Here is a 27,766-nt window from a genome sequence, read left to right as displayed (position 1 = left end):
CCCTTTGCAGAGAAACAGCCCCAAAGCATGATGTTTCCACCACCATGCTTTACAGTAGGTATGGTGTTTGATGGATGCAACTCAGTATTCTTTTTCCTCCAAACACGACAAGTTGTGTTTCTACCAAACAGTTCCAGTTTGGTTTCATCAGACCATAGGACATTCTCCCAAAACTCCTCTGGATCATCCAAATGCTCTCTAGCAAACTTCAGACGGGCCCGGACATGTACTGGCTTAAGCAGTGGGACACGTCTGGCACTGCAGGATCTGAGTCCATGGTGGCGTAGTGTGTTACTTATGGTAGGCCTTGTTACATTGGTCCCAGCTCTCTGCAGTTCATTCACTAGGTCCCCCCGCGTGGTTCTGGGATTTTTGCTCACCGTTCTTGTGATCATTCTGACCCCACAGGGTGGGATTTTGCGTGGAGCCCCAGATCGAGGGAGATTATCAGTGGTCTTGAATGTCTTCCATTTTCTAATTACTGCTCCCACTGTTGATTTCTTCACTCCAAGCTGGTTGGCTATTGCAGATTCAGTCTTCCCAGCCTGGGGCAGGGCTACAATTTTGTTTCTGGTTTCCTTTGACAGCTCTTTGGTATTCACCATAGTGGAGTTTGGAGTCAGACTGTTTGAGGGTGTGCACAGGTGTCTTTTTATACTGATAACAAGTTTAAACAGGTGCCATTACTACAGGTAATGAGTGGAGGAAAGAGGAGACTCTTAAAGAAGAAGTTACGGGTCTGTGAGGGCCAGAAATCTTGATTGTTTGTTTCTGACCAAATACTTATTTTCCACCATAATATGCAAATAAAATGATAAAAAAACAGACAATGTGATTTTCTGGATTTTTTTTTCTCAGTTTGTCTCCCATAGTTGAGGTCTACCTATGATGTAAATTACAGACGCCTCTCATCTTTTTAAGTGGTGGAACTTGCACTATTGCTGACTGACTAAATACTTTTTTGCCCCACTGTATTTGATAAGCCTCTCATAACCGAATGAAGCAAATGTAGCATTGTGAAAGCAGGTGTGGAAAAAATTCTGCAAATTAAGAATTCATTAAAAAAATAGAAGTAGGTTTAGTTTGTTTCAATGAACAAAAGAGAAATCGCATCAATAATTGCTGTGACCGCCCTTTGTTTTTCTAAACTGCACCACTTCATATAGGTACAGTTGTCACTTGCACACAGGTTTTGAAGGATCTCAGCAGGGAGATTGTTCCAAACTTCTTGGAGAACTAACCACAAATCTGTGGATGTTGCTGGTACAAATCCTTCTGTCTCCTCATGTAATCCCAGACAGACTGGATTTTGTGAGATCAGGGTTCTGTGGGGCCGTATCATCACTTCCAGGACTCCTTGTTTTTCATTACGCTGAAGATGTTTCTTAATTACCGTACATTGGCTGTATGTTTGGAGACGTTGTCCTGCTGCAGAAGAAAATAGGAGCCAATCAGATGCCTCCTTGATGATATTACATGGTGGGTAAGTATCTGCATGTATTTATCAGCGATGAAGACAACAAAAAATGGGCAACATTTAGGACCGTATGGTCGGCCAAGGAAACTTAGTGCAGCAAAGCAGATGAAAGACACTTCATGCTTAATTCCCTTCGAAATTAGAAGATGTCCAGCAGTACCATCAGCTCAGACCTGGCAGCATCTAGTGGGACCAGGTACACCCATCTGCTGTTTGGGAAAGTCTGGCCAGAAGAATTGCCTACTTAATATCATAGCATCAACTTGAAAACAAGGTCAAACGACTCAACTATACTCGAAAGTATAGGAACTGGGCTGCAGACAATGGCAGCAGGTGCTCTGGACTGGTAAGTCAAAATGTGCAATATGTGGGTGTAACACAGAAGGCCGCTTGTTTGCTGGAGATCGGTGCAAATGAGTGTCTGTAGGAATCGTGAAGCACAGTGGAGGATACTCTAAATTTAGGGCTGCATTTCAGCAAATGGAGTTGTATATCTGGTCAAGATTAATGGTGTCTTCAATATTGAGAAATACAGGCAGATACTTATCCATCATGTAATACAGAGGTCCCCAACGTTTCTGACCTTGAGAGCCACATTCAGCTCTTAGAGAGGGTCGGGAGCCACATCCAGCCTTGAGAGAGGGTCGCGAGCCACATTCAGCTCCCGCCCCCCTCACAATAGTGGCAACCAAAGCCCCCATTACAGGCATAATGGTAACCAAAGCTTTTCCACAAAAATCAATGACCCCAAAGCAGTATACTAAGATCCAGGAGTTCCCACAATACCCCCATTTAGTATTCTCCTATAAAGCACTCCCAAGACACTGTCACATCCAGCTTCAAACATCTCCTCTGACAGGTGGTATCATCTTATCTCCATCTCTCTCTACCATACTTAAATCATCTCAAAACCCCTAAGACCAGTATATGTGCGTCCAGATCTGCTCTTCTGTGCAGGGCTGCTCACAAAATTCACCATTTTCAGATTTGCTCTTCATACCTGTTTGCTAGAACTGGTGCTAATTCACCAAGCTGGCAGACAGCCGTGAGCCACAATTCATGGGACCGCGAGCCACCTGTGGCTCCCGAGCTACAGGTTGGGGACTCCTGATGTAATACCATCAGGGACGTGTCTGGCTCCAAATTAATTCTGCCGCAGTACAACGACCTCAGACATGCAGCCAATGTCATTAAGAACTGTCTTCTGCGTAAAGAAGAACAAGTCTTGGATGTGATGATACGGCCCCCATAAAGTGCTGATCTCACATCATCCAGTCTGTCTCGGATTACATGAAAGACTAAATGGTTTGAGCAAATGACATCCACAGAAGATCTGTGGTTAGTTCTACAAGATGTTCTGTGCAAGTGTACCTGGAAGCAGGACTGTGGAGTTGGTGTCCATTTTGTTGGAGTTGCTATATAAAATGTTCCGACTCCTAAAATATATAATAAATTTGGTACAGTAGTACAATGCAGTATGTGCTGTAAGATTTTTCATAAGAATTTGGGAAAGTTATGAAAACTTTTTTATTGGAATTACAGTACCTTTTCTTAGCCAAAAGCCAAGAAATTTATAAAGTGAAATAGAATCCAGCATTTAATAAAAATAGCTTTTTATAAGGGCTGCTCCGCAAACAATGGAGGAAGCCACTACCTCCAAATGTATGCTACGAGGAGCGAAACTACTAACATCTAAGCATCTACTAACTGTATAGGTACCTGCCCTATCTATCATCTTTCTCATACCTACAAGTGCTTCTCACAAAATTAGAATATTATCAAAATGTTAATTTATTTCAGTTCTTCAATATAAAAAGTGAAACTCATATTAATTACCGTATAAAGAGTCATTACAGAGTGATCTATTTCAAGTGTTTATTTCTGTTCATGTTGATGATTATGGCTTACAGCCAATGAAAACCCAAAAGTTATTATCTCAGTAAATTAGAATACTTTATAACATCAACTTGAAAATTTTAAAATCCAAAATGTTGGCCTACTGAAATGTATGTTCAGTAAAGGCACTGAATACTTGGTTGGGGCTCCTTTTGCATCAATTACTGAATCAATGCATTGTGGCATGGAGGCGATCAGCTTGTGGCACTGCTGAGGTGTTATGGAAGCCCGGGTTGCTTTGATAGCAGCCTTCAGCTCGTCTGCATTGTTGGGTCTGGTGTTTCTCATCCTCCTCTTGAAAATACCCCATAGATTCTCTAGGGGGTTAAGTTCAAGCGAGTTTGCTGGCCAATCAAGCACAGTGATACTGTTGTTTATAAACCAGGTATTGGTACTTTTGGCAGTGTGGACAGGTGCCAAGTCCTGCTGGAAAATGAAATTTCCATCTCCAAAAAGCTTGTCAGCAGAGGGAGGCATGAAGTGCTCTAAAATTTCCTGGTAGACAGCTGCGCTGACTTTGGCCTTGATAAAACACAGTGGACCTACACCAGCAGATGACATGGCTCCCCAAACCATCACTGATTGCGGAAACTTCACACTAGACCTCAAGCAGCTTGGATTGTGGCCTCTCCACTCTTCCTCCAGACTCTGGGACCTTGATTTCCAAATGAAATGCAAAATTTACTTTCATCTGAACACCTTGGACCTCTGAGCAACAGTCCAGTTCTTTTTCTCCTTGGCCCAGGTAAGACGCTTCTGGCGTTGTCTATTGGTCATGAGTGGCTTGACACAAGGAATGCGACACTTGTAGCCCATGTCCTAGATACGTCCGTGTGTGGTGGCTCTTGAAGCAATGACTCCAGCAGCAGTCCACTCCTTGTGCATCTCCCCCAAATTTTTGAATGGCCTTTTCTTAACAATCCTTTAAAGGCTGCGATTATCCCGGTTGCTTGTGCACCTTTTTCTACCACACTTTTCCCTTCCACTCAACTTTATATTAATATGCTTGGATACAGAACTCTGTGAACAGCCAGCTTCTTTATCAATGACCTTTTTGTTACTTGCCCTCTTTGTGGAGTGTGTCAATGACTGCCTTCTGGACATCTGTCAAGTCAGCAGTCTTCCCCATGATTGTGGAGTCTACTGAAACAGACTAAGGGACCTTTTTAAACGCTTAGGCCATGTGCACACGTTAAGTATTTTTCGCGTTTTTTTCGCGTTTTTTCGCTATAAAAATGTGATAAAAACGCGAAAAAAAACGCTTACATATGCCTCCTATTATTTTAAGTGTGTTCCGCATTTTTTGTGCAAATGTAGCCTTTTTTTCCGCGAAAAAATCGCATCGCGGAAAAAAAAGCAACATGTTCATTAAAATGCGGAATTGCAGGGGATTCCGCACACCTAGGGGTCCATTGATCTGCTTACTTCCCGCACGGGGCTGTGCCCACGATGCGGGAAGTAAGCAGATTATGTGCGGTTGGTACCCAGGGTGGAGGAGAGGAGACTCTCCTCCACGCACTGGGCACCATATAAGTGGTCAAAAAATAAGAATTAAAATAAAAAATAGTCCTATACTCACCCTCGATGTCTTCCCGCCTCCACTGCATGCTGTCGCTTCGGTTCCTGTAGCTGATGTGCGGTGAAGGACCCTGCCGATGACGTCACTGTCCTGTGATTGGTCATGAGCGGTCATGTGACCGCTCACATGACCGTGACGTCACGGAAGGTCCTGTGCGCACACACCAGCTATAGGAAGAGGAACGGACGCCGGTGAGGAGATGTCTGGGTGAGTATAAGCATTTTTTTATTTTTTTTATTATTTTTAAACATTCTATCTTTTACTATAGATGCTGCATAAGCTGCATCTATAGTAAAAAGTTGGTCACACTTGTCAAACACTATGTTTGACAAGTGTGACCAACCTGTCAGTCAGTTTTCCAAGCGATGCTACAGATCGCTTGGAAAACTTTAGCATTCTGCAAGCTAATTACGCTTGCAGAATGCTAAAAAAAGCGAAAAAAACGGAAAAAAAACGCAAAAAAAAAAATGCGGATTTCTTGCAGAAAATTTCCGGTTTTCTTCAGGAAATTTCTGCAAGAAATCCGCAACGTGTGCACATACCCTTAGGAAGCCTTAGCAGGTGTTTTTTTTTTTTTGTTAATTCTAATTTACTGAGATAATGACTTTTGGATTTTCATTGGCTGTAAGCCATAATCATCAACATTAACAGAAATAAACACTAAAAATAGATCACTCTGTTTGTAATGACTCTATGTAATATGAGTTTCACTTTTTTGTATTGAAGAACTGAAATAAATTAACGTTTTGATGATATTCTAATTTTGTGAGAAGTACCTGTAAGTATTCTGTTCAGATAGTTTGTTTTTCACACAGCTAAATGACAATATCATTAGCTCTCCCAAGGGTTTTTTTTCTCAACTTTGCTGCATGTTTATTTAGATACCCATAACTAAAAGATAAATCTGAGATGACACTAGTGCGTCTCCCCACGCATCCACCTCAGTTTTGATTGCTGAATGCCTATGTATATTTCCGTACATAAGTGACATTAATCATTATTGAGGGAGAAGGCACCTATAAGCGTGGCGCTCCCGTATACAATGCCTGTGTGCTGTATCACTAGATGTGTGTGTGTTTAGCTTAGAATGTGAATGCTCAGATGTTACCTTTCGTTTCCTTATCTTTGTATAGTTACATCTTCGAGCTCTTCGCTTCTGCGGGGATCACATACGAAACGAGAACCAGTCTCTTAGAGTTGCTCGATCAGATCATACAGCATGTGGGCGGAAGTAAGGAGTCCTCTGATGTGGGCCTTACCACATCCTTAATATAAATATTTGGTTAATAGGTTTTAATGAGTTTTGAACATCTTTGGTTTTCAGGTTCTGGGGTCTTTACAAGCACACTGGGACTTCAGAAGTTGTCTGACATTATCCAGGTAAGAAATACAGTATTTTTCTACTACCAATTAAAATATCTTGAGCCGTTCTCTTATTTCAGGAATATCTGCCTTTAGGACAGATGGGTGATAAAAAAAGGGGACCTAAAACATAGCATTTAATCTATTAAAATGACAAACACACAACATATAAGAACAAACATGTGCATTAACCAACAGTTAAACAGACGTTAGACTGATTATTGTTCAAGAGATAGAACAGCAATACTACAGACAGATTGGTCCTCTGTACTCCTAAGGCAATTAAGTGAGCTTTACTTAAGCTCAGCAGGGGAACCAAATGCATAAACCCAAAACAGATATTAATGCTACTGTCCGTACCAGCATACCTATACTTAATTACGTGAAACAAATCAGTACCACTGATGATCACACATAATATGCTTGCAAAAATGAATGGGGGTACGTAATGAAGTAATGTGGAACATTCTCACCAAATGATGAAGATACCACAGGAAAGATGCACCCTCCTATTCAGTTAATCAGAAATCGAATGGATCAATACACAACTCCATAGACCATTCCTATTCAGGACCACCTCCCTACGCATTTCATCCCAGGCCTCTTTGATGGCAGAGTATTTTATTATCAAGACTACTAATTGACTGCCCTGTCCCCTGATGATTCCCCTCTGGGATGAAACGCGTAGGGAGGTGGTCCTGAATAGGAATGGTCTATGGAGTCGTGTATTGATCCATTGGATTTCTGATTAACTGAATAGGAGGGTGCATCTTTCATGTGGTGTCTTCATATTGATGCTTTTTACTAATTAATTTGTGGGTACCCCCTTTTTTGTGTAAATCTTGGTTGGCATTCAACCCTTTGCTGTTTTATACAGATGGGTGATAATACTAGCCAGTGTGGCCTCTATTAGGCGTTTTGCATGCATTTTTACCCAGCTTTCCTATACTTCTGATATTTGTGCCGTGGTTTAATGCTGCAGATTTTATATAACATATTTTTTTTTGTGTTATGCAGATTGTATTTAATATTGATATCCCCGAGGGCTCAGCTCCTCCACCTAGGAAGCCTCAAATCTCCAAATCCTACAAGGTCAGTGATGAAACTTGGCAATATTTCCATCTTTTTAACGTAGATTACATGTGTATATATAATGAATGTATACATTAATGCACTCGCTATTCTGCTCGTGGAGTCACTGCATACATACATTACATTACTTATCCTGTACTGATCCTGAATTACATCCTGTATTATACTCCAGAGCTGCACTCACTATTCTGCTGGTGGAGTCGCTGTGTACATACATTACTTATCCTGTACTGATCCGGAGTTACATCCTGTATTATACTCCAGAGCTGCACTCAGTATTCTGCTGGTGGAATTATTATTATTATTATTATTTATTTATATAGCACCATTAATTCCATGGTGCTGTACATCAGAAGGGGTTACATCAAAATACAAATATCACTTACAGTAAACAAAACTAACAACGACAAGCTGGTACAGCGGGAAGAGGACCCTGCCCTTGCGGGCTTACATTCTACAGGATTATGGGGAAGGAGACAGTAGGTCGAGGGTTGCAGTAGCTCCAATAGTGGTGAGGTGGCCGTTTGTCTTTACAGGCTGTAAGCTTCTTTGAAGAGATGGGTTTTCAGGTTTCTTTTGAAGGATCCAAAAGTAGTGGATAACCGGATGTGTTGGGGCACTGAATTCCAGAGGATGGGTGATATTCGGGAGAAGTCTTGGATGCGATTGGGTGAGGAGCGAATAAGCATGGAGGAGAGAAGGAGGTCTTGGAAGGACCGGAGATTACGTGAGGGAAGATATTGAGAGATTAGTGTGGAAATATACGGAGGAGAAAGATTATGGATGACTTTTTAGGTCAGTGTTAGTAATTTAAACTGGATACGCTGAGAAATTGGGAGCCAGTGAAGGGATTTGCAAAGAGGGGAAGCAGGAGTGTAGCGAGGAGAGAGATTAATTAGTCGGGCAGCAGAGTTAAGGATGGACTGGAGGGGTGCGAGAGTGTTAGAAGGTAGGCCACAGAGGAGTGTGTTGCAGTAGTCGAGGCGGGAGATGACTAGGGCATGCACGAGCAATTTGGTAGAGTGTGGGTTGAGGAAAGGACGGATTCTGGAAATATTTTTGAGCTGGAGGCGACAGGAGGTGGCGAGAGCTTGGATGTGCGGTTTGAACGACAGGGCAGAGTCAAGGTGTATATATGTTACATCATAGTGCTAATCATATAGCCTGTAGACAGGGCTGCATTCACAATTCTCCTGCTGTTGTAAACCTTCAGCAAGCTCATTGACAACCTACCTGTAGCGTACCGAGCTTCTGTGCTGTTCTGTGACACTCGCTGTGTAAACAGGGAATGTTGGAAGATCCCAGCTCTGAAACCTGTTTCTCATTTATATGAAGGTGAGTACATAGTATCTCCATCCATGATTTTTACTCGTTTTCAGGTCCATATCCATCCAGACACCAGCCAGAGGAAGAAGCCTCGTGGGGATATCTGGAGTAACAGCAGAAGGCAGGGAGGTGAGAGCTCTTCCTACGCTCTGTTTCAGGTTACTACCACAAAGGACAGCCCACAAACGTTTCATTATATTGTTTCTTTGGGATTTTGGCAGGAACTGTTGAATTTTATAATGTGTAGGAGAGTTTTTTGGGGCTCCTTTTCCTCCTGATAGGTGGCTCCAGAGCAGTTCACTATTCATGTTCCTCCGAGGGCAGCAATACATTAGCATCAGTGGTATTGTAGTCGCTTTACCTTTTCCACCTTATTTTCTTCCATCCTGCAGGGAAGGTGCTCAGCTACTGGTGCTTTAGTCCTGGCTACACAATGAATGACCTAGTGAGATATGGAGTACGGAGCATTATTCTGACCAGCGGGACCTTGTGCCCCCTCAGCTCCTTCACCATGGAAATGCAGATGTGAGTCAACTAACACATGGGGGAAATTGTATTGTCGCACAAAGTTGGAGACCACTGATGTGCGGACACAATGTCTGTGTATATGTGTCTTTTTCATGGTGTCTATGGTACAACTGCTCTCGCTTATTGTTATTGTATGATGGTCAGTTGTATTTTCTGAATTTTCAGCCCTTTTCCAGTGTCTCTAGAAAACCCACACGTCATTGAAAAACACCAGATTTGGGTTGGAGTTGTTCCTCGGGGCCCCGATGGAGCTCAGCTCAGTTCTGCATTTAATAGAAGGTAGAAATCAAGCTTCATAAAATCTTCTCTTTTATAGGCTTCTGTAATATGACATGGCGAGATTGCCAAGGTGGGAACCACTGTTTCTCGCATCTTATAGACAACTAATTGGACATACCGTATGTACTTGTGTATAAGCCGACCCCAGTATAAGCCGAGGCACCTTATTTTGCCTCGAAAAACTGGGAAAACTTATTGACTAGAATATAATCCGGGTATGCATTGTCCCCTAACCCCTTTTCTGGTATGCATGGTTCCTCATCCTTATTCCCATCCTTGTCTGCATGGCTCCTTATTCCCATCTGGTGAAATATGTATATATCTATATGTGTGTAGTGACATATGTCTAGGGTTATATGTGTAACTAGCAGTAGTTGAACATCTGTCCTGAAACTGCAGGCCTCACAGAGGTCACAGCATACATATCTTGAGAAGGCAGACTACTGTCTCCACTCTCGCCAGGAGGTCTTGCTGGGAACCAAGAAAAAGGGAAACATTTGACCCCTCCTCGCTCTTTGATGGGAGATGTCAATTACAGCCTGACACCATCTATTTGTGAGAACTTTTACACAGGGAATCTCAGAGCAAATAATATATTCACTGGGGGGAGCAGCCGCGGTCCAATCAAAAAACAAGCAATTATATTAACCTGAGGGGCTGGTCTAGAAATCTGACCTCCCAGAGTAAAGCTATAAATTAGGCCTGTATACATAGAATCGTGTTCACATGTGAGGGCAGCCCTGGGAAGCTGATGTGTTCCACCAACTCCATATTCACCCCCCCCCTCAGGGAGCAGAAAGCAGACTACAAAGTTAGATGATTTCTGTAAGTTTTCTCCTATTTATTTTATACTGTTTTGCATAGTTGTATGTATTTTTATTATTATTATTATTATTATTTATTTTTTTATCATATTTTTTATACCTTTTTCTTTACTGTAAGCACTGAACCATTTTGTATTAAAGTATAAAATTTTAACAAGTTGATCCTTGAATGTTCTAACGAATCCATAGCCTAAGGTGTGTGAGCCTTATGAGTGGTAGACATTATTAGTAATATTTCCGGGACTCATCGCCCGTGTATTCGGTGAGTGGTGGCAGCGTGTATGAGCGGGTGTGTGGCCTGGGTCGGTGTGTGATTTATGCTCCCATTACAGCATAGGACAGAGGTTGAATGCTGTACTGAGAGAGGAGAGAGAGAGATTTACCCTTGCAGGCACAACCCCCAAGTCACATGCTGAGAGCGAGTATGTGACAAATTAGTGACACCACGGAGAGGGATCTGTGACAATTGGTGGCAGCGGTGGGATCTGTGACACCATCCTTTTCTGTATGGCTTTTTATTCCCATCCATGTCTGCATGGCTACTTATCCCCATTCTTGTATGCATGACTCCTTATTCCCATCCTTGTCTGCATGGCTCCTTATTTCCATCCTTGTATGCATGGCTCCTTATTCCCAACCATGTATGCATGGCTCCTTATTCCCATCCTTGTCTGCATGGTTCCTCATGCTCATCCTTGTATGTATGGCCCCATGAGAAAAGCATTAAAAAAACCAAAACATCCTACTTACCTTCCCTGCTCTCCCTCGCAGCATCTAGTTCCAGTGCCAGCAGCTACTGTGACCGAGCAATCACGTGTCACCGTTCATTAAGATAATGAATATTCACCTCTCTCCATGCCTATGGGAGTGGAGAGAGGTGAATATTCATCACCTTAATGAGCGGGCACCCGTGAGAGCCCGGCAGCTGCTTTAAAGCTGGCGACTGCTGCTGACACTGTGCGTGCGCTATAAGAGAAATGAATGTTCACTGCAAGTGCGGTGAATATTCATTTCTTTTTGGCAGCGGGCTCAGGCTTTATCTGCAGTAGCCGGTTTCTGCCTCCTGTCACCCACTGCTCCACCGATCCCCCTTCCCCGCCATCTTCTGGGGGCAATGACTCGTGTATAAGCCGAGGGAAGCATTTTCAGCACAAAAAAGTGCTGAAAAACTCGGCTTGTACACTAGTATATACGGTAAGTTTCTTCTCCTTTTATAACTACCTATTTAAGGTGAATATTAAAAGGTTATTCCCATCTTCATAAAGGGAGTATTGTCAGATAGTTCTTGTAGATAACCTGCAATTTAGCAGTTTACTGCTTATTACGTTTTTCAAACAATCATTTGATATTAACCCCTTTCTGACATTAGACGTACTATCCCGTCGAGGTAGTATGGGCCAGTATGACCACCGATGGGATAGTATGTCTAACGCGATCAGCCGCGCTCACGGGGGGATCGCGGCCGGGTGTCAGCTGACTATCACAGCTGACATCCGGCACTATGTGCCAGGAGCGGTTACGGACCGCTCCTGGCACATTAACCCCCGGAACATTGCGATCAAACATGATCGCAGCGTTCCGGCGGCATAGGAAAGCATTGCGCAGGGAGGGGGCTCCCTGCGTGCTTCCCTGAGACCCTCGGTACAACGCGATGTGATCGTGTTGTTCAGAGGGGCTCCTACCTCCTCCTCCCTGCAAGCCCCGGATCCAAAATGGCCGCGGGGCTTCTTCCGGGTCCTGCAGGGAGGTGGCTTTCAAGCACCTGCTCAGAGCAGGCGCCGGGAAGCCTCCCTGCAGTGCCTGTCAGATCGCTGATCTGACACAGTGCATTGCAAAGTGTCAGATCAGCGATATGTCACTATACTGTGATGTCCCCCCTGGGGCAATGTAAAAAAGTAAAAAAAATATTTACATCTGTAAGAAAAAAAAAATCTTAAATAAAGAAAAAATAAATATTCCAATAAATACATTTCTTTAGCTAAATACAAACAAACAATAAAAGTACACATATTTAGTATCGCCGCGTCCGTAACGACCCGACCTATAAAACTGTCCCACTAGTTAACCCCTTCAGTGAACACCGTAAAAAAAAAAACGAGGCAAAAAACGTCGCTTAATTATCATACCGCCAAACAAAAAGTGGAATAACACGCGATCAAAAAGACAGATATAAATAACCATGATACCGCTGAAAACATCATCTTGTCCCTCAAAACGAGCCACCATACAGCGTCATCAGCAAAAAAATAAAAAAGTTCTAGTCCTCAGAATAAAGCAATACAAAAATAATTATTTTTTATATAAAATAGTTTTTATCGTATAAAAGGTCCAAAACATAAAAAAATGATATAAATGAGGTATCGCTGTAAATCGTTCTGACCCGAAGAATAGAACTGCTTTATCAATTTCACCAAACGTGGAACGGTATAAGCGCCCCCCCCCCCCAAAGAAATTCATGAATAGCTGGTTTTTGGCCTCACAAAAATCAGAATGAAAAGCGATAAAAAAATGTCACGTGCCCGAAAATGGTACCAATAAAAACGTCAACTCATCGCGCAAAAAACAAGACCTCACATGACTCTGTGGACCAAAGTATGGAAAAATTATAGCTCTCAAAATGTGGAAATGCAAAAACTATTCTTTGCAATAAAAAGCGTCTTTTAGTGTGTGACAGCTGCCAATAAAAAAACACTATAAAAGTAAACCAAACCCCCCTTCATCACCCCCTTAGTTAGGGAAAAATAATAAAATAAAAAAAAAAATTATTTATTTCCATTTTCCCTTCCAGTTAGGGTTGGGGCTAAAGTTAGGGTTGGGGCTAAAGTTAGGGTTTGGATTACATTTACAGTTGGGATTAGGGTTAGGGGTGTGGTTAGGGTTATGGTTGGGATTAGGGTTAGGGGTGTGTTTGGGTGAGGGTTTCAGTTATAATTGGGGGGGTTTCCACTGTTTAGGCACATCAGGGGCTCTCCAAACGCGACATGGCGTCCGATCTCAATTCCAGCCAATTCTGCATTGAAAATGTAAAGCAGTGCTCCTTCCCTTCCGAGCTTTCCCGTGCGCCCATACAGGGGTTTACTCCAACATATGGGGTATCGGCGTACTCCGGACAAATTGGACAACAACTTTTGGGGTCCAATTTCTCCTATTATCCTTGGGAAAATACAAAACCGGGGGCTAAAAAATATTTTTTGTGGAAAAATTTTTTTTTTTTATTTTCACAGCTCTGTGTTATAAACTGTAGTGAAACACTTGGGGGTTCAAACTTTTCACTACACATCTATATAACTTCTTTGGGGGGTCTATTTTCCAATATGTGGTCACTTGTGGGGGGTTTCTACTGTTTAGGTACATCAGGGGCTCTGCAAATGCAATGTGACGCCTGCAGACCAATCCATCTAAGTCTGCATTCCAAACGGCGCTCCTTCCCTTCCGAGCTCTGCCATGCGCCCAAACGGTGGTCCCGCCCCCACATATGGGGTATCAGCGTACTCAAGACAAATTGCACAACAACTTTTGTGGTGCTATTTCTCCTGTTACCCTTGGTAAAATAAAACAAATTTGAGCTGAAGTAAATTTTTTGTGATAAAAAGTAAAATGTTCTTTTTTTTTTTTTTTTTTTTTTTTTTAAACATTCCAAAAATTCCTGTGAAACACCTGAAGGGTTAAGAAACTTCTTGAATGTGGTTTTGAGCACCTTGAGATGTCCAGTTTTTAGAATGGTGTCACACTTGGGTATTTTCTATCATATAGACCCCTCAAAGTGACTTCAAATGTGATGTGGTCCCTAAAATAAATGGTGTTGTAAAAATGAGAAATTGCTGGTCAACTTTTAGCCCTTATAACTCCCTAACAAAAAAAATGTTGGTTCCAAAATTGTGCTGATGTAAAGTAGACATGTGGGAAATGTTATTTATTAAGTATTTTGTGTGACATATCTCTGTGATTTAAGGGCATTAAAAATTCAAAGTAAGAAAATTGCAAAATTTTCTAAATTTTCGCCAAATTTCCGTTTTGTTTTTTTTTACAAATAAACGCAGGTAATATCAAAGAAATGTTACCCCTATCGTGAAGTACAATATGTCACGAGAAAACCGTGTCAGAATCATCATGATCCGTTGAAGCTTTCCAGAGTTATAACCTCATAAAGGGACAGTGGTCAGAATTGTAAAAATTGGTCCGGTCATTAACGGGCAAACCACCCTTGGGGTAAAGGGGTTAACACTGGTCATATACAGTATGTATCCTGTGTTACTTATATTTTGTTTATTTTTTTCTCCACAGATTTTCAGCAGATTATTTATCATCTTTGGGGAAGACAATTGGTAATTTACACTACACTTTTCCTCCTAATTTTGCATATTTTTTTTGTGCATATATGTATTTTTTGGACTTTTTGTACAATGCTCCTCTACATGTGTGCAGGGGAAGGAATTCCTGTTTAAATACATCCTTTCTCTGCAGAGGACATTTGTCTTGTCTGATCCCCACCTTTCTCTGCAGAGGATGGTGTTCTTGTTTGATCCCCACCTTTAATAATAATAATAATAATAATAATAATCATCTGTATATAGTGCCAACATATTCCGCAGCGCTTTACAGTTTAACAGTTTCAAACACAACAGTCATAAGTAACAATGTTAACAATACAATAATTAAAGCAACATAAGACGACCCTACTCGTGAGAGCTTACAATCTACAATGAAGTGGGGGAGATACAAAGTACAGGTGTGTATTTACAATGATGTATTTACAATGATGGTCCAGCCACCTTGATGGAGTGGGGGATAAATGGAAGTAGTGAATTGGGCTACACACCCGCCCTTATACATAAAATGACTTTGATTAGGGAAAGTGATAGGCCACTCTGAACAAATGTGTTTTGAGGGAGCTCCTAAAACTATGCAAATTGTGGATGGTCCTAATATCTTGGGGTAGAGCATTCCAGAGGATTGGTGCAGTGCGGGAGAAGTCTTGAAGACGGGAGTGGGAGGTACGGATTAGTGCAGAGGTTAGTCGAAAGTCGTTTGCAGAGCGCAGTGGTCAGCTAGGCTGATAGACAGAAATGAGGGAGGAGATGTAAGGAGGTGCCGCACTGTGAAGAGCTTTGTGGGTGACAACAAGTACTTTGAATTGGATCCTGTAGTGAATGGGCAGCCAGTGTAACGACTGGCGAAGAGCGGACACGTCTGAATACCGATTGGCTAGATGGATGACCCTGGCTGCTGCATTAAGGATAGACTGGTGAGGGGAAAGTCGAGCAAGAGGGGGAGGCCAATTAATAGAGTGTTACAGTAGTCCCGGCAGGAGTGGATCAAGGCGACAGTGAGGGTGTTTGGTTGGTTGGTGAGAAAAGGGCGGATTCCAGAGATGTTCTTTAGGTGTAAGCTGCAAGAGCGGGCAAGAGATTGTATATGGGATGTGAAGGAGAGATTGGTGTCAAACGTAACACCCAGACAGCGTGCCCGCTGCCGGGGTGTTATTATTGTGCCACCCACGGAGAGGACAATCTTCTGGTCTGATCCCCACCTTTCTCTGCAGAGGATGGCCTTCCTGTCTGATCCCGATTTTTCTCTACAGAGAATGGTCAAATTGTCTGATCTCCACCTTTCTCTGCAGAATATATACTTTTTGCATAGTTCCCACCTGCCTCTTCTGGAGATGGAGTTCTCGCCAATCCTGTCCTGACTGTGCCAGAGGATGGATGTCTTTTTCCCCATGCAGGGGATTGACTTTTTGTGTAATGCCCATTAGTCTGTGCATGGGGTGAACTCTTGTCTCTTCCCTTTTTTTCTATGCATTGACATCAACATTCTCCTTTGTGCATGGTGCTAGCCCTTCTCTGAGCATTACGATGGTCTTCCCTTCCAATTCCGCTTCTCTTTCTTTCGGGCTAGTCACTGCCACTTGACTTTTCATATTACCAGTTGTTCTCAGAATCTTTGTTTGCTTCCAGGTAACATAACTCGTGTGGTTCCTCACGGTCTGTTGGTCTTTTTTCCTTCTTACCCAGTCATGGATAAAAGCCTGGAGTTTTGGAGGGTGAGGATGTCATGAAGTTGACTTTGTCACGTTCATGTGTCAGTATGTGCTGTCATATTGTCCTGTTTTTGTGATTTTCCTGCAGGAGAATGGCCTCACTTCACGAATTGATGATGTAAAGCCAATGTTCGTGGAGCCAAGAGGGAAGGGATCTTTCACAGAGGTGAGAAAAACAAGAATGAAAAAAATATATATATCTGACCATAAAGCCGAGAAAAAACATCATACCAATATATGAAGACTTTTCTAACTTGGCAAAAAAAACCTTCACAAACAAAACCCTCATCCCCTTCTCTGTTCGGCTTGCTACAACCCTCGTTAGATTAACGTCTTAAAGGACTTCATACAACTAAAAAAAGGGAGAATAATTTAACTGGAGAATCTGACTCCAAATCACAAAAAGGTCCACTTCTCAGGCTCGGTCTTAAGCCCCCCATACACATTAGATAGCTGTTGGCTTTTGGATAAGTGCTTATTCGAATAGCTATATCGTTCACCGAATAAGCTACATCGGGAACCCGGATACTTGAAGCACTCCCGATGATCAGCTGTTTGGCTCCGCAGCTGCATGTGTTGCGGCTGTGTGACAATCACAACACATGCATGGAGAGCTTGTGTGTTGGGTTCTCCATGCACGTCTTGTGACTGTCACACAGCCGCGACACATGCAGCTGCGGAGCCGAACAGCTGATTATTTAGAGCACTCCAGGTATCTGGGTTCCCGATGCAGCTTATTAGGTAAGCGCTATAGCTATTAGGATAAGCTTTTATCCAAAGCTATTTGATCAACCCTACTTATGTTTTCTATTTTTTTTTCTAGATAATTGACTCATTTTATGAGCGAATACAAGCCCCCAACAGCAGTGGTGCCAGTTTCTTTGCTGTATGTAGGGGCAAGGTGTGTGTTTTATCTTTATAATGCCTAGCGGCCTGACTTGTACATTCCGTATTTATATAGTTGCTGTTCCTTTCCAGGCTAGTGAGGGTTTAGATTTTGCAGACTGTAATGGCCGCGGCGTGATCATTACTGGCCTTCCTTTCCCTCCACGAATGGATCCTCGAGTAATTCTGAAGATGCAGTTCCTGGATGAGATGAGACAGACACAAGGCTCTGCTGGGAAGGTACTAATATTTACTATTATGTTGGCGATTTTTATTTTTGGCTTGCATGTAGGTTTTTTTTACTTTTCATGGATACGGATTTAAATGAGTTGTCTTCACAGGGCAAGCCACACTGATATGCATTTTTGGGCCTAAGGACAGATGTTTCCTATGGATGCAGTAGTAGTAGCTCTGTTTCCAAAGGAGGGTGGACCAGTTACAGATTTTGTAATGTGATTTTTAGTTTCATGTCACATATCTGTATATTGATGTCAATCAGGGGGGATTAGACATTACATGGTGACCCCTCCATTTGAGCTGCTGTCATGTAATTGCTGGTGAACAGATTATATCTTGTCTTTTTTGTTCTAGTCAATCATAAATGTCCACACTCATAATTTTGTCTACCCAAACAGTTTCTATCTGGACAGGAGTGGTATCGACAACAGGCTTCCCGAGCCGTCAATCAGGCCATAGGCAGAGTCATCCGACATCGGCAAGACTATGGCGCCATCTTTTTGTGTGATCACAGGTAAAATATTCATATCTCATGTGATGCGTTAAAGGTTGTGTAGAAGTCTGAAAAAGAAAAATGTCGGGAGTAGCCTTGACTAAAGATAACTTTGTGTACACAGCTCTTGTGGCGGGCCCATGGAACTGACCTGCGACACTAAAGGTACCGTCACACTAAGCGACGCTGCAGCGGTACAGACAACGATGCCGATCGCTGCAGCGTCGCTGGAGAGCTGTCACACAGACCGCTCTCCAGCGACCAACGATGCCGAGGTCCCTGGGTAACCAGGGTAAACATCGGGTTGCTAAGCGCAGGGCCGCGCTTAGTAACCCGATGTTTACCCTGGTTACCAGTGTAAAATGTAAAAAAACAAACACTACATACTCACCTTCGCGTCCCCCGGCGTCCGCTTCCTGCACTGACTGAGTGCCGGCCCTAACAGCAGAGCGGTGACGTCACCGCTGTGCTGTGCTTTCACTTTACGGCCGGCGCTCAGTCAGTGCAGGAAGCGGACGGCGGGGGACGCGAAGGTGAGTATGTACTGTTTGTTTTTTTACATTTTACACTGGTAACCAGAGTAAACATCGGGTTACTAAGCGCGGCCCTGCGCTTAGTAACCCGATATTTACCCTGGTTACCATTGTAAAACATCGCTGGTATCGTTGCTTTTGCTGTCAAACACAACGATACACGGCGATCTGACGACCAAATAAAGTTCTGAACTTTAATCAACGACCAGCGATATCACAGCAGGATCCTGATCGCTGCTGCGTGTCAAACTCAACGATATCGCTAGCCAGGACGCTGCAATGTCACGGATCGCTAGCGATATCGTTTAGTGTGACGGTACCTTAAATGACCGCAGATCTGTAAATATTTACTGACCGGCAGTCATGTTTGTCCATGGAGACCACTCTAAAGGATGCTCACTGAATGGTCTGTAATAGATATCTCAGTGAGCATAGCCTGCTATTTTTTAACACAGAACAATATGCTGCCGAGAATGACATTTTTTATGCAAGCTTAAAAAATCACTTCCCCCGATGAACGAGCATTTGGTTTCTACACGTGGTGATTGACAGTCTGTTTACACTGAAAGATTATCAAGAAACGAGTGTTCATAGGAATCCACGCCCGCTATAATCGTTCATTGTAAATGCTTCTTAACTGTTTTCTATTGTTACCGAAGACAAATCTTGTGTAGTCTGAGCCTATTGTCATGTGTTCCAGGTTTTTACTACTGCAGTTTGGTTAGGGAAAAGAGGGTCAGAGGGAGCAGAATAACATATAACTAACTTCATTAGTCCTCTCATTTATTTGCAGGCTGTTAGCATGGAGATTGCATAGGAGCTCTATACCTACGATATAATGTTATTCATCATCATTTAAGATATATTAAAATAACAGCACCACACGTATGCATACAGGATGCACTACTGACGTTTCCCATCTACAGGGGAATGGCAGATTAGGCCGAATCTAGAGGGTCCTGGTTTAACAAGCAGTAGGTTCCAGGCCTTTTATTGGATAAAGCCTAAGATATCCTCTCTATAATTCTTTCTAATGGTTGTCATAGGAAACTGTCAATAAACTACTCAAAAACATAGAGGATGTGCTGTGTAGTCCGGAATCAGTCCCTTTATTTATTTCTATAAAATTCACGCCGCCATAGAAATGGTTAGAAAGACTGATAACCGGTTCTTATAAAAGATGCTTAGGCTGCTTTCACACTAGCGTCGGTACGGGCCCGTTGCAGTGCGTCGGGCCGACGTACCGACGCATGCTGTGAAAGAAATGCCCGACGTGGGCAGCGGAAGCAGTCTTACGATGCTTCCGCTGCCCCATTGCAAGGTCCGGGGAGGAGGGGGCGGAGTTTCGGACGCGCATGTGCGGTCGAAAGTGGCGGACTCGACGCACAAAAAAATGTTACATGTAACTTTTTTGTGGCAGCGGTCCGCCAAAACACGATGCAACCGTCGCACGACGGTTGCGACGTGTGGCACTGCGCCGCTAATAAAAGTCTATGGAGAAAAAACGCATCCTGCGGGCAAATGCGTTTTTCCCCACAACGACGCATTGCGACGTGCAGTGCCCGACGCTAATGTGAAAGTAGCCTTAGTAGTCCCCAGTACGGGCCTCATTGTTCATTTAAAAAAAAAACAAAGCACTTCCACAGTTAGAGATAAAGCACCCAATAAGAGAATTGTTACACTAATACACTGTTCCGTATTAGATGTTGGTTACTAGATTTGAGCAAAAAAAATTGCTGATCTAGCTGCCACGTCAGTATCCACATCTAGTACTACCTGTGACATCCCACCACAATGCCTTGCGTGTATCTTGCCACAACATAATTACATTATGGCGACCCTCTAACCAGAAGAGGTGCTGGAGATGTCACAGATAGCCGGAGGTTCGCAGTGCTCTGGTCCGGCAGTCACAGACTTGTAACGTGGTTTTGGACCAGGATCCTGCAAATCTTTTTTTTTTCTCAACACCATTGTTTACTATTGGACCATGGATTAACATTTTTCCAGGAGTTAACTTTGAGAGAAGCATCAGGCATGTTCTATCTCAATGTGTAATCCTTTGTTAGAGGTGTCTGGCGGCAGCTAGCTCCACTCCTTGTAAAGAGCTCATGAACACTACGCCAGGCATGAGTGCGGGAGAGGCACCTGTAAGCCAATGGGTGTGTACATGACCCCTAGCTCATGTATTTGTGCTCCTTAAGTGTGTGAATCCCAGCTAAGAATGCTCAAGCGCTGCTCCATGCACTTGTCATGTATGTCAGCGGATCTATAGTGATAAAGGAGGGCAGGATGGGCACCATCTTGGAGAAGAGGCTAGGTGACAGGCAATTTGCATATCTTGGAGAAGGAAATTTATTTTCTTTACAAAGCCGGCGCCGCCTGCGCAGTAGCAGTATTCGGATCTCAGATAGCTGCTACTTCAAACAAATGAATTATATACACATTATACATGCAATCAGGGTGCAGTGCTGGTCCCTGCTTGCAGAAGGGGATTTCTTCTTTCTTCAAGATCGATCTATCTATCTATCTATCTATCTATCTATCTATCTATCTATCTATCTATCTAATGAATATTCAGTATGCAAACTAGGGGGCCGGTCAGTGAAGGATCAGTGACCTGTCAGAAGCCATACACATGAATACCTAACTAGCGCACCACATGAAGACCACCCACATGCCGCCCCGGAGCACAAGAATATCATTTACTAAAATCTGACAATAAAGATGAAAAAAGCAAGGTATCATTTTAATCCATATAATGTCGCTAACAGAGCTGCTTTCATTCGAATTATATTCTCGTGTGAGCGAGCCCTTAAAGGAAGTCTGCTAAAGCCATGACCGGTCGGTGTTCAGAATTGACTGCTAATGAATAACTTCTAATTATATTTACATGAACTGAAGGGGAAAAAAAGGAAGGTGGTTTTCTTCGAACATGTAAAAGGAAGTTGTCATAAGAGCTGGTGATGAACAGGAGATATTTTTAGAACTCTTGTGTAAGTGACTATATTGATTAGCTATGTGCAGTCATCACCGTGTTGTCCCTGTGAGTTCCTGAATCGTTGTGAAGACTAAAAATGGTAATAAAGTAGAATACATCATTTATTAAAGGGGTATTACCATCTCCAAGATCGTAACCAAATATGTAGTGGGTGTAATAATAGTATTAGCAAATACTTCCAATTAGAAATGAAGTATAGTTCTTCGGATTAGCTATGTTGCTTACCCCATATGCAAACCATTGCAAAAGCTTAGGTATCCATGGTTATGACCACTAATATGGTGAGTTAGTTAGCGGTCGTAACCATGGATACCTAATCTCCTGCAATACCCTGTACATGGGGTAAACATCATAGCTAAGGTTTTCATTGTCATAATCTGTCAAGTTCCTAGAAATGTGTGTCTGGCCTTGGGAAAGCTGTTGACACACAAAATCTGCACAATTAAAGGCAAACTCCCAGCTTTTCCAGACTTCTGGGCAGTAATGCTGGTGCAGAGAATGGAAAATCCATGGCCAGCTTCTCTCCGCACTGCTCTGCCCTGGTAAGAGTCAGCTGGGGGCAGCTTGTCTCTGGCTAACGTTTCAGAGAAATATATACCTGGCTGCAATTGTGCAGGTTCCCATAAAATTCTTAACTCCCCCTCCCTGGGTCCTGCACCGAGTCTCGGCCACTGCGCCTAGTGTCTGCATTAATGATGTCACATTGTCAGTGCTGCAGTCAATCTCTGAGCTCAATGTCTCTGACTGATGACATGAACTTCTCAGCATGCTGAGCTCACTGATGGGCTGCAGACACTGTGAGCAGCGGCAGACATTCGGTTCTGGACCCGGTGAGGGAGAGTAAAGCAAGGTTTGCTTGTTTTATAAAACAAACTATGCCTGGGGAGAGAGGTTTTTCTGAGCCCAGGAAATTAATTTATGGTACTTTATTTTAAACTGAAACATTTTGGAAACTGTCTGCAAGGTTTTGTTTCAGTATCTTTGTGTTTTCAAAATCCTTGCTTGCTGTCAGTGAATTAAGACTATTCCCTCTATCAATCAGTCCTGATCTACTACTTCTCACAGTTGAGGGTCTGCTGCAGTTGTATACAGAGTGGACAATCCTCAGAGAGTTAGACATTCACAGCCAAAGGGCTGAAAGTAGTGGCCCACGGGCCGTACTATGCGGCCGCTGTCCCCCGCCCGTTGTCATGATCTCACTGTTACCTGCATCCTCAGGATGTAAATACTCATGAGTATAATAGTGGAGGAGGGAGCCGCCTGCTCCTTCTTCCACCATACAGCCTGTGTGACTGAGACTCGGACAGCAGACCCTATGATGTCACTAGGTCCTGTGTGCTGTGCGGAGCCTCAGTGTGCACGCTTCTTCCCTCATATGTTCTCTCGTTTGAGCTGTCTCCCCCCTGTGTATCCTTTGCTGCTTTCCTTTCATTGTCATTGGCGTACTTTTTATGAGGAGCCATGTTGGCGTGGATATTTGCTTTTTAAAGGGGTTTTCCCACGAATGAAAGTTCATTAAAAAAATTGTCTGTGTCTGACCATGTACAGAACATGCCACAGCTCCTGGGCAGGGGAGGAAGCAAAAGACAATACTGAAATTACAGCAGGAAATCAGAGGATACATTTTGTGAGGTAAAATATTGTTTAAAAACAGTCAGTGAAATATTTTACCTCACAAAATGAATCCTCTGTGATCCCCTGCTGTAATGTCAGTATTGTCTTTTGCTTCTTCCCCGGCCCAGGAGATGTGGTATGTTCTGTACACGGTCAGACACAGACAATTTTTAAAATGAACTTTCGTTCGTGGGAAAACCCCTTTAATGTGACCGGCTTCCTCTGCCTGTAGACACGTTGCGCATCTGCCGCCGGGATCAGCCGAATGATTCACTGCGCCTGCACGGAATTTACGCAGGAGCAGTAAATCCGACTGGAGCCATCTTTGAGCAGACGGATAGCGGCGGTCACATTAAAACTGCGCATGCTCTCCTCCTGTACAGAGATGGCGGTGGTCAGTGAATCATTCGGCTGATACCAGCAGCGGCGTGTTCGCGACATTGTTCTGCTGGTGGTACCACGCAAGAGGCTGCGTACAAGGTATACAGTGTGTGTGTGTGGTGCGTACGGCATATACAGTGTGTGTGTATGGTGCGTACGGCATATACAGTGTGTATCTGTGGTGCGTACAGCGTATACAGTGTGTGTGTTGCAACGGTGTTCTGCTGGTGGTACCGTGCAAGAGGCTGGTACCACCAGCAGTTTCCAAATTGAGGCACCCATCACTTGGGTGTCCCAATATGGCGGTCGGTGAACTTCCGCCGCTTGGAATTCTGGGATCCGGACACATCTGAACGAAACAGGATGTAAAGACATTAAAAGGTAAGTATATATTAAGATAGCGGAGCTATGAGTACCATCATACCATGTGTGGGGGACTAGGACATCCGTCATACCGTATGTATGTTGCGGGCTTTGAGAGCCGTCAATACTATGGGGCTGTAAGGACAATCATACCAAGTATGGGGGGGGGGCTGTGAGGACCCTCATAGTGTGTGTGTGTGTGTGTGTGTGAGGTTGGGGACTATTGTGCTGACTGTGGGGGCCATCATACTGTGTTCAGGGCTGCTGGAGTATTATACTTTGTGGGGAACTGTGGGAGGCTGTAAGATGGGGGAATTGTAGGGTGGTATACTGTGTATAGAGGAGAGTTGAACACCATCTTACTGTGTGGGGGCTTTGGTAGTATTATACTACTGTGTAGGGGACTGTGGGACCATCATACTGTGTGGGAGAAGGCTCTGTATGGGGGCTGTGGGTGATTATACTATGTGTAGGTAGGCTGTGAGGACTATCATACCTTCTGTGGAGGGCTGTGAGGACCGATTTAGAGTTTGTGTGGGGGCCATCATATTGTGTTGGGGACCTCTGGGAGAATGATATTATTTGAGGGACTGTGGGGGCCATCACACTGTGGGTGAAAGGTGTGTCAACCAGCATACTGTGTGTGGGGGTCTCTTGCTGTGTGTGGGAGGATTGTGGGGGCCATCATATTGTGTGTAAAGGACTGTAAGGACCATCATACTGTGTGTGGGAGATGTTGGTCAAGGTGCAAGAGCTGAATTACAGGAGCATATGATTTATAAACTTAATAATTATACTGTATATATATTAAAAGCAGTAAATGACATGTTTGATTATTGGCTACGGTAAGAATATATCGTAGATTAAGCCCTATTGTAATATGTATTATCCTTAGCATTGAGGCAAGATACTTGTGCTGAATTTCAAGCAATACATTTAATATTAATATAGAATAAAAATAATGATATGCTATTACTAATACTGAGCAAAAATAATTTCAGCTTATTGGTTCGCACTCCATAACAGTCACGGTCACTCATGTGCCCCCTTGGGAAAATGAATTGCCCACCCCTGCTCTAGTGTATCTGTGAAAGTAAGACTGGATGCAATTGTAACGAATCTCCAGCAGTCATGTTGCTTCTGTCTACTTTCTGAATGACACATGGCTGTTCACTGCAAATTCTGTAAACTTCCAATTCACTTATGTTACGTGATGATGAACCACACAGTTCTGTTTCCTCACATAAAAAAAAAATAGATTGTGGATTTCTTAAGAAACCCTTATGCTCTGTGTGGCGGAGCTTCCCGCAAACTGTTTACTGTTATTTCAACTTTTAAAGGTTTTTAGGTGTGATTCATAATTCTTCCAAAGTCATCCTGTCTAATGCTGTTTGTGAAATAAATGCTCTACTGCTGGACACAGCCTCTTGTCTTCGATCAGAGATGACCACATACTGGGGAAGTCAGCGGCGTCTTCTACCCACGTCCTCTATTTTCTCCCAATAATGACTTGCATTTACTGTCAGACATGGCAGTGGTTTTGGAGGCAGACGCTCTTAGGGGGTCAATTGTCGGCTGCCACATTGCAGCTTTGGGGTTTTTACATAAAATGCTGATGAGACGTCGTTTAGCCAAGTCATTTTGTTAGTGGGAAGCTTCATTAAATAGTGACAGAATTGCATTGTAACAAAATTCCCTAAAAGGGGTTGTCCTATCACAGAGCCTGGACCCAGAGACCACCAGAAAACAGCTGATTTTTCTTGGTGATGGTGCCATTGTCTGAAGTGGAAAATTTAGTCTTGGATGCCATTCATGGTGGGAACATTCTCTGATATGCCCAGTTAGGACTAGTGGATAGGGTTGGTCCTGATATTTTACATTGTGTTTATTCCTAATGAATAATTTAATGCTAGCCGTAAACAGTTTCTAAAAAAACTCTCAGAAGAAACTCTATCAGCGAGATATTTACTTTGAGGCTAGTATTCATACAGGGCAGATGGCTGTCGGGACCTAGTGCTTGTTCATGGACAACATGGTGAGAACTTAATGACATTCATGCGTTTGCATAGAAAAAGCCAAGAGAAGACTAAGGTGGCATTGAGCTTTCCTTCTACCGGTGCCATGGTTCAGTGGGGTCATAATAATGATTGGTCATTGGTTACTTGTCCCAACAATACGCCACCACTATGTATTTTGAGAAACCCTTTGATGGCTAGGGTTCTTCACAGTCACCTCAACTGAGAGCTCTGAAATTTTGTGATGGTCTCATGGTGACTTTTTTGTCATGGGGAATCAACATTTTAGTAAACAGTTCTTGAATTATCCTATTGTCTCTTTTTCTGGAAAGGCCAATATGGCTGCCTAAACACTGCCTTAAGGGTTGTCACCAAGCTTCCTGGACCACTCATTGGTAAATATCACATGTAATAAAAAGTTTGCTTTATGGCCATGACACATCCAGGAAAGCCCTTAAAGGTGTAAGAAGGAGTAGATCGATCATTATGTAAACTACTTTTATTGGCAATGACTAAAATCAAAACTTCGTGAACACCACACCCTGAAGTGTGAAGTCATTATATAATCACAGTAGTCAAACACTGTGGATAAGTCACCCCCAAAAAATTTACATTGCAATATGGGAATATTTTGCACCCACCCAGGAATAACAAAAGCAAGTAATTGTATGTACTGTGACACACAACATTCCTGTGTAATACAAGGGCTAATTTGTAAGCCCTGATCTCATGTACAGTCGTGATTGAAAGTTCGTGAATCCTTCAGAATTTGTCTCATTATGGATTGGTGGAATCCAAAGTACTTAAAGATTGTTTTGTAAGCTTTCCAGCCTGATGAGCTTCAACATGTCATCTTCTGAGGCCATCTGCCGTTTCCTTTATTTTTGCCATGATAAGCCACGTTCACACGAGTCAGTATTTGATCTCAGTATTTTTAATCCAAAACCAGGAGTGAGTGATAAATACAGACATGGTGACGTGTTTCTATTATTCTTTTCCTCTGACTGCTCCACTCCTGATTTTGGCTTACAAATACTGAGGAAAAAGCTCATCAAATACTCAATGTGGCCATACCATCCAAAAATATTTGTTGAGAAAATCAGACATTAATAGATCTCTATTCTTTAGATAAAACGGGTCGCACACTCACACCTGATTGTCATCCCATTGATTGAGAACACCAGACTCTAGTTTAACATTCAAATAATCTGCTCATCCCCTAGAATCGCTCACTTTTCCTTTCACAGGCATTATTTTGGATCATTTTCCTTAATAAATAAATAAAAATGACAGCTGTAACATTTTTCCTGTATTTGTTTGATTTCGTTTTCTTTAAATATGTTTAGGACTTGAGTGAAAATTTGATGTGGTTTTATATCAAATTTTTGCAGAAATATGGAAAATTCTGAAGGGTTTATACATTTTTAAGCACCACTGTGTCATAAACAATCCCAAATCCATTGTCTAACGATGTTCCATAGAGTCATAAATAGGAACAGAATGACAACCAGCTAAGTTGAATTAAGATTCTGTTCACAGTAGGTATGTACAGGCAGTAGCTCTACTGGACGTCAGCCATATAGGATGTCATGATGCTGCTTTTTACGTCATCAGGTCATGCCGAGTCTCCACATCTTCCATTCCTCTCGCAAGTTTCCCTTGCTGGAGGTCACAGTGAGAAGACTCTACCTTGTCCCTCTCATTGTCATATGTTTTGGGTTTTTTTCATGTTAGGCCAAAAGATTATACCTAAATTTATAATCTGTAATCGTAGAAATGTTTTTTCTTTTTTAAAACCAGTTCAATGGAGGTATCGGTGCTGGTGGAAGTAGCTAACTTCTCCC

At 42.8% G+C, this 27,766-nt stretch overlaps 1 protein-coding gene across 3 annotated transcripts in view; it reads left to right on the top strand.

Annotated features, from left to right (window-relative positions):
• RTEL1 (regulator of telomere elongation helicase 1) overlaps positions 1-27,766 on the top strand; it is a 147,676-nt gene that overhangs the window by 36,772 nt on the left and 83,138 nt on the right. For all 3 annotated transcript variants that reach the window (XM_077253002.1, XM_077253003.1, XM_077253004.1), the window contains exons 12-23: positions 6,086-6,183; positions 6,277-6,332; positions 7,332-7,406; positions 8,786-8,861; positions 9,125-9,257; positions 9,426-9,539; positions 14,648-14,688; positions 16,321-16,406; positions 16,492-16,569; positions 17,227-17,304; positions 17,382-17,528; positions 17,924-18,039. In XM_077253002.1, coding sequence (XP_077109117.1) covers positions 6,086-6,183; positions 6,277-6,332; positions 7,332-7,406; positions 8,786-8,861; positions 9,125-9,257; positions 9,426-9,539; positions 14,648-14,688; positions 16,321-16,406; positions 16,492-16,569; positions 17,227-17,304; positions 17,382-17,528; positions 17,924-18,039 — 1,098 coding nt within the window. The remainder of the gene's footprint in view (positions 1-6,085; positions 6,184-6,276; positions 6,333-7,331; positions 7,407-8,785; positions 8,862-9,124; positions 9,258-9,425; positions 9,540-14,647; positions 14,689-16,320; positions 16,407-16,491; positions 16,570-17,226; positions 17,305-17,381; positions 17,529-17,923; positions 18,040-27,766) is intronic.

Source organism: Ranitomeya variabilis, chromosome 4 (genome assembly GCF_051348905.1).
Source record: "Ranitomeya variabilis isolate aRanVar5 chromosome 4, aRanVar5.hap1, whole genome shotgun sequence".
NCBI classification, from domain to species: Eukaryota; Metazoa; Chordata; class Amphibia; order Anura; family Dendrobatidae; genus Ranitomeya; species Ranitomeya variabilis.
Note: the sequence above shows the minus strand (reverse complement) of the source record. Positions and strands in the feature narration are given on the sequence as shown.